General features: G+C 47.8%; 2 protein-coding genes across 3 annotated transcripts in view; one reads left to right on the top strand and one right to left on the bottom strand.

The window, feature by feature from the left end:
* LOC142582860 (uncharacterized) overlaps window positions 1-17,053 on the top strand; it is a 147,771-nt gene that overhangs the window by 18,452 nt on the left and 112,266 nt on the right. The gene's annotated exons all lie outside the window — the stretch shown is intronic.
* The window catches only part of LOC142582858 (uncharacterized), a 51,616-nt gene continuing 37,279 nt past the window's right edge, over window positions 2,717-17,053 (bottom strand). Inside the window, exons 2-4 of the mRNA XM_075692943.1 lie at window positions 7,539-7,736; window positions 6,201-6,651; window positions 2,717-4,865 (exon numbers count right to left, since the gene is read on the bottom strand). Coding sequence (XP_075549058.1) covers window positions 4,106-4,865; window positions 6,201-6,631 — 1,191 coding nt within the window. The 5' untranslated portion in view covers window positions 6,632-6,651; window positions 7,539-7,736 and the 3' untranslated portion in view covers window positions 2,717-4,105. The remainder of the gene's footprint in view (window positions 4,866-6,200; window positions 6,652-7,538; window positions 7,737-17,053) is intronic.

Here is a 17,053-nt window from a genome sequence, read left to right as displayed (position 1 = left end):
CAGGACCTACTACAGAGTGCTATGAGCAATCTAAGTGCTATAATCATTTACAGTGGCCACTTTAGAGTGGATTCCCTTCAGTCATATGCAAATAGCAGTAGTACTTAGCTCTTAATTCATTCTGAACTTGCATTGAGTTTCTTAATTCAGGGGCATTTAATGCTAATACCCGTGCCACACGGGCAAGGTTAATGCCATTAAATGTTTAAGACCTTAAGTTTCTTAATGTAATTGTATTTCGATCGCTGCTACACGGGCATACTTAGTGACATTAAACATTGCGATGGTGATAGCTGCAGTGACACAGTTAAGTTTACTTGCCAATCGTAATACAATTAAAATACAGTTATCTAGGTAGCAGATGTTCAAGAAATGGCGTGAGAAACATAATCGGCATATTGTATGTAGTTTACTTCAGGAATGTAGTTGTTGCACCCAGCCGTAAACTGTTTGAAGCCAAAGCTAGCTCGACGGCCAATCCATAGCGTAGCCAAAGCATTTAAATTGGAAAAATAGTGCTCGCAGCTTCAAAGCTCTCAAGCAGCTATCCTGAAGAATTTGACCGTGTACTCCAGTTTGTTCTAGCGTATGTGCTTGTTCGAGTCGAGCATCGTTGAGAAATTCGAAGGCTTCAGTATGAGGCCAACAAGGCAAGGATCCGCCACCGTGCAATCGAACGGCTTCTCCTGGCTAACGCTCTCATGATTAGTGCTCTATAGCCGTGAGTAGCGGCAAGATTGCCTGCTGATCTCTACGAAAATAAAGAGCTCCTTTTATAAAAATGAAGGATATATTAGTTGTTTTTATCTACAAGATTGCTTAATATCATGAGAATATGGTCACTACGGCCACGGCGGGGACATTGTAAATGAGAGTAGGCATTTGACGGCCAAGTGAGTTGTAATAATCGTAAGAACGCACTACGCCATGAGAAGGAGCAATTTTTTAAGGGAAGTGAAGAATATATTAATTGTTATTCACTAAGAATCCGTTTAGTCTCACCAGAATGTGGAGACACTGGGATCGAGAGTATGCATTTGATGGCTAAGTGAGTTACGAGAACGGACTACGTCGCGAATGGCATTAAGCTTTAATGCCATTAAGCGTGTCCATGTGGCACCCCGCGAATGACATTAAAGTTTAAGGCATTAGCCAGTTAGTCATTTTCTGTGCCCGTGTGGTGGGGTATAAGATCAGTGGTCACATTACCTGAAAATTTTTTAACAGTTTTGAAAGTAATTGTTTGGTACAGCATTCGAGCCGTAATATATTTCGTTAGTTGAAGAACTGAAACACCCTTTTGCTTCATGGTGGTGACTTACTTATGGTGACCAAGCATTCAATTGTCTGTTTATGTTATTGTGATAGCAACTATATGGACACTCCAGGCGAATTGTTGTAAACACTGCAACTTTCTGTATAGATTTATGTGTACAGTATGTATGCTATGTATTTAGGCCGTGCATCCAAGGTAGATGCTATACTATTAGACCACCAACGTTGGGCAAACCAAGGCCATCATTTTGTACGTGTTTGAAAAGCCGATGTTCGGATTCGCCTGACCCGATTAGCCTAATTGGCCTAGGCCACCATATTGGTGCAGCCTCGACAATTGCATGAGAAAAAATTGGATATCAGCTTTTCAAACGCATACAAGATAGCGGCCCAGGTCTTATGTTCTTGACTGAATTATTCGTCATAATTGTTTAGAATTACAGCAGACAAGCAAACGCAATGAAACAATTCCTTCAGAGTACATGCCTTTTATCTTAAATCTTCTCAGACTTAAAAAGTGCAATGCAGTATTAGTGCTCACAATCTGAAAATTATCTAATTTTATTGGTGGCACTCTTTACGGGAAGCACAGTGGCACCTTTGCGATGCAATTACGTGTCCCACATGACCCATTAAAGCTTACAAGGGTGCCAGGAATTTTGGTGCACCCATGTATAGTTGGAACACCTTCGAAGGAGTTCAAGTGCAACGCTATACCTTGCTATCTCTTTCAGTGTTTTGCTCTTCAGGTGAAGCGACCAATTCATGGTATCTTGATTCACCAGTATAGACATCGTAACAGTATCGTATCCATGTGTTGAGTCGAATTTGCTGGTTGGCTGGCATCCTTGGCATCGATTTTGCTTGATGTTCAACATCATACCTACTTTGTGCCTCTCTTAAAGTAGGCATTTATACTGTAGTGCAGGGCAGGCTTGTAGTATTCGAGTCCTCTTTTATCGAGGTTCTTGTTGCTGCTTTAAAGAAAAAGAAAAAGAAGCAAGTCCTCCATCATACCTAATTGAACACAATACACCTGTGTAAGTTCTTCACCGATCATGATTGTTGCTAGTTGTTTCAGAATAGAAGATGACACCTTATATAAATTGAAACTGATTGTGGGGCATGTCATTCAACATGATGACCATTGATATTGTTGCTATTGTTGCTTCCACCAAGTTATATTTATTAGTGGGCACATGCTTGTCCTGTAAAGAGCTTATGTTTCTTTATTTCATCATCACAAATGTGCTTGTTAACATTTCCCTTTGATCATTTGATCCTATCTGAATTTGTTTCATGACTCACCTTGCCAACATTTCCCTTTGATCATTTGATCCTATCTGAATTTGTTTCATGACTCACCTTGCCATTGCACAAAAAGTGATCGCATTGGCAGCAGCTCGTGTGATCACCCAAAACAAAGGCACCTTTTGTTGCTTTAAAACGGTGAATCATACTTTATTACAGCTTCATGTAACATTGACGACATGGAGCACAAAGTCTGTGCTAATCAACACATTAGGGATAATGGAAGTGTAGATTCAAGAGGTAGAGAGACAGAGCAAGAAATATTGAGAAAAGCATGAATACCTAAGGGCTTGTAAATGTATGTGCTTGCAGCAGCATTCTTGCTGTTATTTTTGAGAACTGGCCTCATTGCTCTAGTGGTGGGCATGTTTTTGAGCTCTCTGCATTCGATAACATCACATTATGAGACACTAAAGGGTAGGAGTCATTTGTAAGCACTGTCTTGAACATCCCGAGGTTCCTCCTTGTTCCACTGCATGACCTTGGTCTTTGTTGCGAGGCATTTGATTGCTCATGAACTTTTGGCCATTAATTTCTAAAGTGCCCCAACTCTGTGGTATAGTATCATTGAACTAGGGCACATATTCTTTGAATGGCGACTCCTCTGGATGAACTGTCACATGGTTATGGCTTATGGCATGTTGTATACCAGGTGTTAATTATGCTCAAAATGAAGAGAGCTACCATTATTTTTGTTGAGTGGTTGTCTTAATGGACTGTTCATCATGTATTGCTTTGAATTTAGGAAAGTCAATTTTTGTTACAATATAGCTGAACTTTCAGAGGCCTAATGTCCTGAATTAGGGTTTCTCGAATGGCCTAAATTAGGGTGAAGTATGGATTTTAATCCTTAAAGGCATGATAAACTTGTTTCCAGATCCGAGAGGGCTAGCTGCACACTACTGTGAAAAAAAAAGGTTTTTACTGTAAGCTAAATCTGCATATCTTCTTCATTTCTTTGACTAGCTTCTTATGAAGTATTTTTTTTTTTGTCTAGCCCAAATCAATACTTTTAACTGTAGTTTCAACATAAAAATATAAACTGGATAGATGCATTTCTTGATTATTTCAAACGAAGCTGTACTCCTAGTTTCATAGTGATACACCTATTGCACCTGATGCACCTTTCACAAGGTGGCCAGGGAGGCCCATTTTTTAAGGATGCTGAAAACTCATTCCCCGATTCTCATTAGTGTGTTGCCATTTAGCGCATGTCAGTGATTCATGTTGCTGATGTTCCATGGTACCCCAACAGTAGTTTCTTACCGGTGCTCTGCTCATCTTATTGTTGATGGCAGCATTCTGAAATCACCTGTCACGTTTGGCATACAGTTCAGCGCTTCAGAGTTTCACAGCCATTTCGCGTAAAGTACCGATTGTAAACCTGAACATCAGCCGCCGTTTTGTCTCGACGCCGCTTTCCGCGAGCCATTCGCCATGGCATCTTTATTGTCAGCATCGTCCCCGCGAACAGGCTGCCAGGAGACCGGTGCCCGCGCGGCAAAACGGTCATTCCTTTCTACCAGTAGGGCCCGAACAGGTGTGGTATGCGCCAGCAATTAGTGCGGCATGGTCGATGCCCATGCCGCGTGGCGGTCGCCTTCACAGTGGGCGATGAGTCCGAGTTGCCGTGACCACCGCCCATGACGCCTCGGTCCTCGGAGAGCCCCAACGACGACGCCTCGTTGCCGCTCGCATCCTCTCCGCCGCCAGTGTGCGCAGCGGGCGGCTTTTTCTTAAAGTAGTCGGCGCGCAGCGTGAGCGGTCTTCCACTGGGACCCCATCCTCGCGAGAAGAAGAAATTACGCTTGCGACCTCCGGGGTGCCAGCCTTTGGACGAGAAGATGAACGGCACGGCCGGATGGTGGCGGTGGTGAACGGGCAGTTCCCGTTCGCTGCTCTTGCTGTCTGTGAGGCCCATCAGTTCAGGTGATGTGGATGCGTGCACTTGAGACACTCGCCGGGGCTGCTGCTGCTGCTGCTGCTGCGGCGGCGGCGTTTGGTGCAGCCTTCGTGGCACGGAAGGACCCGGGTGGCCTCCGGGCTGCCAGCTCTGCGAGAGGAAGACGCTGCGCTTCCGGTCTCGGCTGGCAATGAGCGCGCGCAAGTAGTCGCTGAAGGCGTCCTCGCGGCTGCTCTGTCGCTGCAGGTGGAGCGCGTCCTCGATGAACGGGAAGCCGGTGTAGTGTAGGCCCACTGTGTTCTCCGGCAGGAACGGCATCAGCAGCTGGTCGCTGTCGCCAATGTCGTTATGCATCTCCTCGTGAGGCTGGTGTCGTCTGCGAAAATAACAATAATAATAAGGCGCGGCAAATTTCTAGCACCTGTTTGTCGTATTTGCGGGTTTTGCTCTTTCGACATCATGCTAGGGCTTCAGCAGGAGAGAATGTTTGGATGTCTTTGCAGAACATTGCTTATTATGGTTGTATACTTGGTTGTATATTATGGTTGGTGGTTGATACATGGACATGGATGTATGCTCTGTTGGCTGTAGCTGTTGTTGGCCGTAAAGGCTTACATTGGTGGCCTGTGATTTTAATAAAACGCTAATGGAATCAGGAGCATAGCCACGGGGATGGCACACCTGGCACGTGCCCCTCCTCCCTCCGAATTTCCGTGTACCACGATACTTGGCATAAGACGGCGTGCGCCAGCATCCGCATGCCCAGCCGCCTCCCTGGTCAAATGTGTGACCCCAACCCCAGAAAAAGTTCACTAGATTGAATCATTGTAATCACTACATGGAGAAGATATTAAAAGTTTTCAGTAAAGCGAAGTGGAAACCCGGCCTTTTCCTTCAAACGCGCGTTCGCTTCTATCAAGCATTCAAAAACTGGATGATGCTTAAGTTTCGCCGTTAAGAGTGGAAGGCGATAACATTCAACGATCCCTGACTGCTTCTCACGCTTCCCGGCAACTGTTGCTTATGTATTCGTAATGTTTTCCAGGAAACGCTGGCAACCAACGTTACACACAAAGGCGAGCTTTCTGGTTCTCTTTTTTCTCCTTTCCCTTCCCCTATGGTGGGCGCCACCGCTGCCGCGGATGCGAGCATTATCTGGATGGGGTTGCAAGGAACCGAGTGGGGTGCGCCGCTCCTATTAAGACAGACCTAAAACGGCAGCTCGAAACGGGGATCGTGTTTGAGTTTCCGCGTAACAGAATGATGTTTTCTCGTATATTCAAATTCCAATCCGGGGCTATCATATCTGTAAATTGTGTATAAGTCGTACTTGAGGAATTTTCTGGCGCATTTTACTTTGAGAAATTCACTTAGTTCAGTAACGCCTATGCGTCACGCGGAGGGCCTGCTTGTTTCAGGTTTATTTTCATCTAACGGACAACGCCGCCGACACGGTACCCTTAGCGCTCTCGCGTTTATATAACAGCGCCCATGGATCTGTCCCTGGAAGGGTCCCTTCGTTACGACGTAGAGAGCGATTTGTGAGTGCCTTATCTTACGCGCAATACGATCTGCGCAAGGTCACCTACACGTTTCGCAGCCCCACAATGACATCGCACATAAAAAACAAGGTTTGAAGAATTAGTAGTAGGGGAACGTGGACAAATTACAGTGGAGCAAATCTCGTCGCACGCATCGCGCTCGCTCGGACCTGTAGAGCCTGTCGTCGGCGCCGAGGCTATTGTCCTCCCAGGTGTCGCCGTAGTCGGCTGACGCCATGGAGTTCGACGAAGAGGAGGATCCGTAGTAGTCGTCCGGCTGGAAGCCCACCGCAGGCTCCTGGTGGTGGTGCAGCGCGGACAGATCGACGAGCATCATGGGCTGGTGTGCGCTGTCGGGCGCATGCAGCGCCGACAGGAGCACGGGCATGTGCGACTCGTAGCGCTTGCTGGCAGAGTTGGACGCCCCGCCGCCGCCGGTGTCCGCTGGCCGCCGCACTTCGGCGGCGGGGCCCAGTCTCATGGCCATGGCAGCCGCCGGCACGCCGCCCGGGCTGGCGGCGGCCGTCGTCGTGCGTAGGCTGGAGCTGCAGGCGCACAGTGCGAGTGCCAGCACCGCGAACGCGCCGCCCCTTGGAACCATCGGCACGGGATGCCCGGTCTCTGCGTTGTTCGGGAATTGAGCAGACCGATGTTGCACTCCGCCTTGAACCAGTAACGAACGGCTCAGAAGACGGGACGAGGAATCGAAAGACACACGCACGCGCAGGGCACTTGGAACCGTCGCCCATTCCTGATTCAGCGATGCACCAAGTGGCCCTGATACAGTACTCTGGCGCTTTGAGTTTGCAGGGCGAAAGTTTTCAGAGGAACGAGCTGTAAGGGACAGTGCATGCACTGCCCGCTCCTTTCTATAGGCTCCCTTTCTTTGAAAACTTGCGCACTAAGGGCTCAAAGCAGAATGTTTTGGGAAACATTGAATGCATATGTTGAGGCCCATACTGTAGCTTTAGATAACGCTCCTGATAATCTCTCTGAACGTCTATTATGTGCCTACTAAGGTTTTAGTCGCAAAAGAAAAAAAAAACGTGTGATTAAAAGCATGGCGCCGTTCTCGAAATATTGGTCGCCGTCGGCCGACATCGTAAAAGTGCGACGGACGCCTCAGACTACGCAGAAGTGACGTACAAGCACGCACATAGCCCGTAGACGCGAAATGCACTAGGTCGTGGTGTTTATCAGAGCGCAGAGACCGTATCGTGTTGTTTCGACACTGGGTTATTGAAGAGCTCCATTTACAGCAAAGCGAGCTCGTTACAGTCCCGCGAGTGGATTCGCAGAAGCTGGAGAAGTCTTTATAACAGCAGTATTATCAACGCAATGCGCAGAACATGACGATTAAAGAGCGATTTGCTGGCCAGAATTCAACTTGCGATGCGCTCTAATTTCAAACACTATTTCTCTTTCTAAATAATACGGTAGCCAGATTTACTATAATCGAGGAATAAAAAACAAAAGCGAGATTGAAAGAACGGAATTTGTATACTCACGTGACTGCGTGGGTTTCACTTGACGGGGCGAACAGGAGGGATTCGTGAAGCCGGACTTCTGCCGCCTCCTCAGCACGTTTTCGTGGCACACGAGGACAGTAGGCCTCTGGAAAGCCTGTGCTCAAGCTGCGGTTGTGTTGCTGGCGTGGTATAGATTACGTTTGGTGTTGTTTCCAGGGGGCCTTGCTCTCGCGGTCTCTGAAACGCCCATGGAAGTAAAAAAAGAAAGCGGGTTTCGTGATGCGCATATAATACCTGTAACGGAAGATCACGGACGCCTAATTATTTATACAGAGGTTCTGCGGAAGCTGTCACCGATATTTGCCTTGTCTGTGCCAGTGATGGCAATATTACTCTGTTCGGGTGGAATTAATGAGTCGAAATTTCTTGAAAGATGATGGCGCTTATGCTTTATCGGTTGGAAACGAGTATAAATGCAGGGTAGATTTTCATAACTTGGTTCGTATGCTGAAATAGCGTAGATGTAATTGGCGGAGGGTCGTGCTCCCCATGACTGCCGGAAGGGGCAGGCGAGAGCAAGCAGTGCTTGTGGCGACCTCACGTGAGTGTGAAAGACTTAGATGAAATTGGAAACGTTGACAGGTGACGTGAGGTGATACGATGAACTTTCCGGCAACAAAAGCACATTTCGCAAACGTGCCTAATCAGTAAATGTATCGGTGGAGGGGACGCGACATGGCAGGTTCTGTAGTTTCTGCAACTGAACACAAATCACTCGCATAATAATGAAAAAGAAAACACGCGCAGACAAAAAAAAATGATGCTATAAGCGTTAGTACATGGATACGATGTTGCTTTCATTAAGGAAGTTTAATAAGACCGTTAGACCAGATCTTAGTAATGACGCTTTGCTCCATGACCCAAGCAACTTTTCTACACATGGAGGACGCTCATTGAAACTTGTATCAAAGCCTGCCGATCGTCTGTATACAGGCGATCGGCAGGCGTCGAGCGGGCATGCGCGTCGGCGGACATTCCGATGCAAAGCTTATTCGTTCTTTTGGGGAGGGATCCCTGTAGGTATTATGCCCGTCAGAACGGGACGGCGTAGAACCAATATGTATTGATGCATACCCGGACTGTGCGAACACTGAATCCAACACAGCGCCCCGGTGGTAGGAAATCGACGCCGAAAAAAAAAAAAGTGTTCATATGAAATTATTGTACAGTCACTTCATATCGTGTTCCTGTGTGCGCAGGACTGTGTGCGAACTTTATGGTTTCTAGAAAACTCTGCTCCATACATTTCGAACGTAGAACTTAGTGCTTCTCAACTTATAATATATTTATTATTGTTACTTTTATGTGAAAAGATGTAGTCGTCACCATCATAGGTCTATCAAAAAGCACCTCTTTTGTTTATTTTCATTTCAGGAAAAAAGAAATAATGCTCTCTTCACGGCCTCGTATGTTGACGTGCGCATTTCCATATTTAAGGGCAGCGTCTATGTTTTTGCTATAAGTAACTGGTTAACTGGATAAGTAACAGCAAACTGGTTTTCGTGTTTTTGTAGTTTCTTGTCGGGTCCAACAGTGACATCAATTGGTGTAAGATTTTCGTGGGCGGTTAAATGTCTTTAGGCAAGCCTTACTGTTACGACGTATATCGATCAATCACCTGAACTGCTGCCGTGATCAGAGTGTAGGCTGTAGTAAATTACGTGCATAAAAAACAATCGTTTATCATCGGGAGCAACAGAGGCCCTGGATAGGAGAGCCTTGAAGAAAGTACAGTTCGATCGCAGCGTGCTGATGCTGACCGAAATACGGTATATGCGCGCCTTACATATATCCTTTATGCGTTTTAGCGAACGCATTTTTTGATTTCTCCTTCCGCATGCAAGATCACGCAGGAGATTAGACCAACTCATTAATTGTACATGAACGTAGCATTTAATTAATCATAACGGGACACGATAAAGAAATGCGTAAAAAAAATTTAGAATGTTGCCGTAATCCGCCGCACTCAAAGAACAAGTGCTGAAAGAACAAGTGCTGAAAGACCGATGAAAAGACGGAATTCAGGGGCGATTTAGCGGTAAATGCGAGAGAAATGCGTGAGCATTGCGTCACACCTCTTTGTCGTCCCGGATCCCTGATTTAAACCGCGTTCACCACATTGCAAAGTGTTGCTCAGGAGCCCACTCGACACGCGGCCTGCCTCTTCGAGAAGCGAGGTGCAACACCCACGCACGGCCTGCCTCTTCGAAGTGCAACACACACACACACACACACACACGCACACACACAGACAGACACACACACACACACACACACACACACACACACACACACACACACACACACACACACACACACACACACACACACACACACACACACACACACACACACACACACTTTGACATTCCTAAAAACGAACCGACAGCTCCTTCTTACATGCGCGCGAGCGAGTTGACGGTTGAAGAGCCGCGGAGTTTAGCGCCATTGCTCCATATGCGGACTGTAGGCACGCCTTATCCGTTACTTGCTTCCAATACATCCTTCGTGTACTGCGCCGCGGGTGATCCTGCTCGATCGCCATGCAGGTGAACATTTGAATTCAGTGTTAAGACCCGCGTATCTACTTTCCTGTTCTCAGTCTTGTAGCGGTAGTCATTCGCAGTTTTTACTCCATGCTGCTTCTGAAACTACAAAAGTTGCCATATAAGCGGATATTCCCATTAATGCGAGTGGGCTTCTCGGTCAATAGGTATGCAAATGACGTTACGAATATTTTGAGGCTTTCTTATTTCTTTCATCTTTTGATGAAAGAAAGATGAAGTTAGCATTATAAATTAGCATATTGGGAAATACGGGAATTGTTGAAGCCAATGTCTTCTGCTGCGCAGTTTTCTTCATGGGTTCTTTTCATTACGGTCATATGAATGCATCGCCTTCGCCAGACCGAGTGTTCCTGCGAACTTTAAGGAGAACACTTTGGAAGAAGTGTGATAGCGGACCAAAAATTAAATAAAAAAAAAAAGCGGTTGGCGATGATTGCAGAGTGTTTCCGCGTTCTCTGCCTGAAGAATAATATCTACCTCTTGAATTCTCTGTTTCCATTTCCTTGTATTCCCTGGTGTACGGTCAAAAGATATTTGAAGAAGTTAAACTATAGCACCAGCGGCAACGAAATAGACCGGCAACCTCGTGGATTGTAAGCCGTGGGGGGCTGTAATGCACGATCGCTGTATCATACGTGGGCGAATCAGAAAGCCTCTGTCCCTATTTTTTATTAGCCAAAAGAAGGTGCATGTATGTAATTACAAATATAATACTATTCTACGTACTTTGCACTATTTTTCCACATAGTCGCCGCACCGGTTCAGATATTTGTCCGATCGCAGCACTAAATTTCAGATGCCGCTGTGACTGCGGAATCACCGTTGGTCTTGGCTTCATGGTTGCACGTAAATCACTGTCCTGTAAGGAACTTTTTCAGCGGACTGAAAACGTGGAAACCACAAGGGGCGAGGTCCGCGGATGGTATGGTGGATGTTCAAGACTCTCCCAGTGAAATGACCGTACCTTGTCGGTGGTTGTGACTGCTACATGTGACCTCGACTTGTCGTATAGGATAACCGCGTGTCCACATCGAGAATCCCTCGGCGTTTTCGCCTGATGGCAGCCAGCAGACGTGTCAGTGTGGAACGATAACTGTCGGCTGTTATGGTCGACCTGTCAAGTGTGAGATACATTCAGGCGTACGTTCCCATGGCAAGATGATTTGCCTCATCCCAGAAAAGTCTGTTACGGTAAGCCTGGATGTCGACCTGTCAGGTGTGAAAGGCGATCAAGCGGGCGCCCCCATGTCGACATAATTGCCCTCTTCTCCGGAACAGCGTCACCCCTTTTATTCCCCGAGCTGACAAAGGGAAGGATGAAGGGAAGAAAATCCGTATGCCAGGAGTTATTTAATGCCGTCCTGGCCTCCGTATTAATCAGAACCGCTCGAGACTCGGATAAGAGTCACATCCATGTACCAATTAACCCGCCTCACCCGATCGAGATCGCATTACGGCATTGATGGTTGCACCTTGTGGCATGAAATCCAGAAGTAGTAGTTCTCGGCGATTCCAGAAGACCGTTAACATCACTTTCCCAACAGAGGGCAGACGAACCGGGGTGTTTCCACACCATGCTCGGCTGTTGCGATTCCGGCGTGAAATCTGCGTTTCATCTCCACTAACAATGCGGTCCAGGAAACTTTCACCCTCCTCGACGTACCGTTGCAGATGATTCAGTGAATCAATCCTTCGCTTGCCTTTAATCATGTCATCCAACTGCTTAGGCATCCACCGACCTGAAACCTTCCTGTTCCCTAAGGACCCGTGAACGATGTCGTAAACACTCCCAAACCCGCCGTGGTTGCTTAGTGGCTATGGTGTTTGGCTACTAAGCACGAGTTCGCGGGATCCAATCCCGGCCATGGCGGCCACATATCGATGGGGGCTAAATGCGAAAACACCCGTGTAATGGATTTAGGTGCACGTTAAAGAACCCCAGGTGGTCCAAATTTGTGGAGTCCCCCACTATGGCGTGCCTCATAATCAGAAAGTGGTTTTGACACGTAAAACCCCATAATTTAACTTCTTTTTTAATTTAAGAACTCCCATACGAAATTACAAGCTCCTGGGAAATGTCCTTGAGGTCCACACGCTGATCCGCTTTCACAATTGCATCCATGCGGGAAATGTTATCGTCAGTCAGCGACGCACGCGGCCTCCCTGAACGTTCATTGTCATGCAAGTCGGCCCGGTTCAGGACAGCTTTATTGCTGGGAATGGATATGTGGACTTCACATTTACAGTCGTAATCTGGCCAAAAGAAAGGGGGGGAGCAAAAGAAAGGGGGGGGGCGGAGCAGAGACTTACTGATCTGCCCTCGTATATCGGCAACAGTAGATGCACAGAGATTTTATTATAGCTACAGTAATAGGCGCGCCACCATGCTGTGCCGTTTCACCACCACCGCGCTGCTTCGTAGTACCATCCAGCCATGAAACTAGTTCCGTGGCGACATGACATGCGAAACGGGCATCTCACGTTTGTAATTGAGGTAACGTACATGCCATTCATATACAAGTTGGCGCATTTCCCTTTTGCCCCGCAAAGAACACGCAAAGCGTCCTGTCGGCGCTGCTACATTTCACTGCACTTTTTTTTTTTTTTTTGGGGGGGGGGGGGTTAAGCTAGATACGGGGTGTGTAGTCTCTCTTTTATGAGCAGAATTCCATCGCTTGTTTCCTACGTGTATGCTGCGATGGTTTGAACAGTTGGTTAGGTATTGTGGAGACGCAAAAAACGAAGTATATTGAAGAAAGAAATGCTAACATGGAAAAAAAAGAGCAAATTCACAGATTGCCGACACTTGAGCATGATATCGCCATCCTTTAGGAAACTATTGGAGAAGCCCGCAATACCCGAACGCGTTAACATCAGCCTATATGAAGGGCAGCGATACACGTCTGAGAAGCCGTCGGTGGTGCAATTTTAGGTGCAGGGATGCGGGATCGTCTTTCCAACTTTAAGCGCCACAAAACGTCTGTACGATCATTTTGATGCTTACATACTCGCCGTAAGAGCGTGCGTATAGGTAGCCACAACGAAAAACTAAAGAAAAAAATACATCAGGACCTTTCCACTCTGTGAAGAAGGATGACTATAGGGAAGCTGTGTATTGGGCCCCGCAATGGCAAACTGCACGTGCGCCGCGGGTTGGCCCGGTATACGACTATCTTCGGGATCGGCCCACGTATGAAAAATTGTTGGTCTACGCGTGGACGCCATCCGCCAGATCCTAGCCATAGACAGCTTCGCTGAAAAAATAAAAACAAAAGGTCCGTGTAGGCAGCCCGATCGCGGTGGTGCTCCTTCGTCTGCATATGTCGCAACATAGTGTTAGAGTCGATAATGATGTCAGACTTCCCTCGCCTGCAGGTATAAAGTCTACCTGCGAGGCTAATCTGTGCTGCAAGAGGGGCTACACGTGGTAATGAAGTTGAGCAGCCCGCAGTACCTTATAACACTCGCGCGTGGGCGCATATACATGCTAGCAATATCCGCACCTGTTGAGTGTTAGCGAAGCAGGCGTGGACGTAAATCTCGTGTCCAATTCACCGAGCTCTTCGTTCGTAAGTGCTCTGTGCCATTGGCTGGCCGCCTCCGCTAATGATATGTGCAGCACCAGGATTGGCAGTTATTTGCTCTTGCGAATAATTTTATCTTTTTGTGATCACGGGGTTCCGGTTATGTCTCTCTTGGAAGCGCGTAACGCATGTCGTTGTTCACGCTCCAAAGTTGCAACGTTTAATGGGACATATGCAGAACATGCCTCGTCGTCGAGAGATTTTTTTTTTTTTTTTTTTTGTCCTCGTTGCCAACGCGGCGTCGAGCGTTGCGTGCCGCAGGGTGGCGCACTTTGTGAATGCAGTCTCCGCCTCTCTGTCCGCTTGTCCTGTTTCCGGATTCATTAATCTGATAGCGGCAGCGCAGCAGCGCTCACCCCCTTATAGATTTAGTGCTGTTTGCTAGCCTTCTCGTGCCGGAGCGCTGTTTTGTGGATTTGCCTTCGGTTTGAAGAGGATGGTGCGGCTACATAGCCGGCAGCCGGAGTCGTCGAGTGGTGTGAAATAGCCCGTTATTTACAAATTTAAGGTGTGACATCGCGGGTCTATTATATATCCGCGAATCGTCCCGCAGCGTTACACTAATGACTTCGCGCGCGTGACAGTTTGTCCGCGTGGTTAGTGTAATGAAGTTTTCATCAGAGAGTGCGACAAGCTATAGGACAGACGTCAGCCGCGCGATCTCTCTGTTTGGAATGAATGTTCAGTTGTTTCCTTACACTCGGCACTCTGACCCTCCCTTGCCTCCCCCCCCCCCCTCTCCGGTTGAAGTGCACGTCCATGGTCGAGAGCGGGTTTCTTTTGTTCCTCTTACTATAATCGTGCTCCTCGTTCGACAAAGTTACTCGGTTAGAATGACGGGCGTCAGAAAAGCAGGGCTCGCGCTTGACGCGGAAAGCTGCGGCTTTCGGTGCTCATACCTCGTATCTACATAATTGCAGCGACGTAAGGCCACGGGTGTAGCCGTGACGCAGCGTAGTCAATGGTTTAATGAGTTTTTTTCTTTTTTTGCAACGTGACACACTGCTGTATACACTCTACAACACCGAATCTTTCTGGGCAAATATCAGTATTGCCTCTCTTTTATCAACTCAACTTCTTTATGTTTTTCGTACCTCCGATGGGGTGCGTACGTTCACTTTGATTGGGCACAATCAAAGGAACATTAGGAATATTGGGATAATATGTATCTCACTCCCGCACGAAGGAGTTGGCGTCAACACATTTGTTCTTAGAGCGTACGACAGAGTAACCAAACACACGCACGCATGGACGCACACGCGTACTCACATATACACGCACGCGTACAAGGAAACTAAATATATCGCTTTGAATTTTCGAGTTTTCGTCTAATCGAGCGTGTGATGTTTCAGGAGCGCGGCCGGTTCTGTTGCCGTACTGCTGTATGTTCTTCATCTCTTTTTTGTTTTGCTGCCTTGCGTTGGTATGACAAACTTGTACGTAGCCTTTGGCAAGCACGAAAACTGAGGGCATGCGTGGGAGCAGCTTCTGATGACCTCTGGGCCTTTTTGTTGCACTATCAGCAAATCAAAAGAGGCGGATTTGAAGCGGGATCGTTTTCTAATGGGACGCGTGGCAATGTGTACGGGTCTTGTTGTCTAATTTGTGTATGGCTCATTGTAAAAGCGATGCAAGGCTAAGCGGTTGCTATATTTGCGGCAGGGGCATTGCCACTGCAATGGCGGCTGCCTCTTCTTCAGCGGTCGTATGCAATTTCGCTTATCCTTCCTTTTTTTTTGTGTATGGTTGAAAACTAGAAAGTATCGCTTTCCTTGCGCTCGTATTGGGTATACGAAGGCGGAAGCGGAAGTCACGAAAAAAGAAAAATTCATTTAGCCGAGGTCACTTTCTCTCATCGTCATTTTCGCGTCACGCTGTTGCTGAGTTCCTCGGCTACGTAGCTAACATTGACGCATCGACTCACTGATCTGCACATTGTTTTCTAGATGCCGCTTCGCTGCTCGCCGAGCCGCTCGCAGGTGAAGCCACCGGACGTTCGACGTCGTGTACACGTGGCGCGGCTTAAAAGTAGGGCGTACGTTGCGCGTGCTAGTGTGCGCGGTCGGAAATATTGCGTGCCTGGCTAATTTCCTTCGTGGTTTTCCGCGCTTTAGGGGGTGTTGTTATCTTTCCATGTACGATAAGAGCTTTTACGAAAATCTGAACCCGCACGCGATTATTTCTTTTTTTTTTTGTCGTACACAACGCGCGTCTTCTCAATCATTTATGGTTCCAGTGCGTTCCACTTAGTAACGACGCTGTCGGCGCGGTGATGGCCAATTCAGGACGTCTTCCCAAAAGATTTCTCCGGCCTGCTTAGGTAGCGTAATGGCAAAACAAGCGGGCGTTTTAGGGGACGAAAAGAAGAAATGCCGAGTTCCCGTGCACTCTAAGTGATGCTGCAATGTTGCGGAACAGTGACTTACTGGACAAGGCTGTTTACTTCCGGTGGCTTCAGTCGAGATGGTTCGATGCACTATCCAGCCCCCTATAGTAGAGAACAGCGCTTTGATTTAAGCGGGGAATGCCCGTGGCTGACAACGCGGCCATGTGGTGGGCCCTGTAAATGCACCACCGAAGAGCGGAGGGCACCACCAGAGTGTGGATCAAAGAGCACACGAGCGTAGCCGATATCCTAGTCGGCATTAAGAGAAAGGAATGGAGCTGGGTAGGCCATGCAATGTGTAGGGCAGATAACCCGGTGAGCTGTTAGAGTCACAGAATGGTCGCCAAGGGCAGGGAAGCGCAGTCGAGTACGACAGAAAACTAGGTAGGGTGATGAAATTAGGAAATTTGGAGGCGCAAGTTGGAATGAGCTAGCGCAAGACACGGGGGTAACCGGAGGTCGCTGGGACTGGCCTTTGTCTTGCAGTGGACCACGCTAAACCATGAGTGATTTGATCGAGGCATGTACTCTTACCAGGATAACCTTTTTAAAAAGCGCTTGTATTCGCATTTTATCGTTTCGTGCGGCTGTATATCGCGCATATCGCAAGAGGGCCACCTCGCGGCTACATTTGAATGTCGCCGGTGCGCACGGAGGAAGCGCGGAAACATGCACGCTTGCAGTCTCGGAGGGACGCGCATGCGCGCGGGCGTCGGTCTCCACACCAGGCGTGCGCCGCTAGAAGGGGAGGAGGGCCGTTTGGTCACGCTCTCGCGTACCCCGCAATATTTTGTGGGCGAGTGTACGTACGTACATGCTGCGTAGCGATCTTTTTCGGCGTTTAAAGAAATACCGCGAAATGTGAAATAAAACCACGTGGCTGCACTCGTGCGCTATCCTATTGCAGCGCTCTGAACCGCGCTTCACCCGCCGTGGTCGCTGAGTGGCTGTGGTGTT

This window comes from Dermacentor variabilis, chromosome 5 (genome assembly GCF_050947875.1).
Source record: "Dermacentor variabilis isolate Ectoservices chromosome 5, ASM5094787v1, whole genome shotgun sequence".
Taxonomy (NCBI): Eukaryota; Metazoa; Arthropoda; class Arachnida; order Ixodida; family Ixodidae; genus Dermacentor; species Dermacentor variabilis.
The sequence above is the reverse complement of the archived record's forward strand: the minus strand, read 5'-3'. Positions and strand labels throughout refer to the sequence as shown.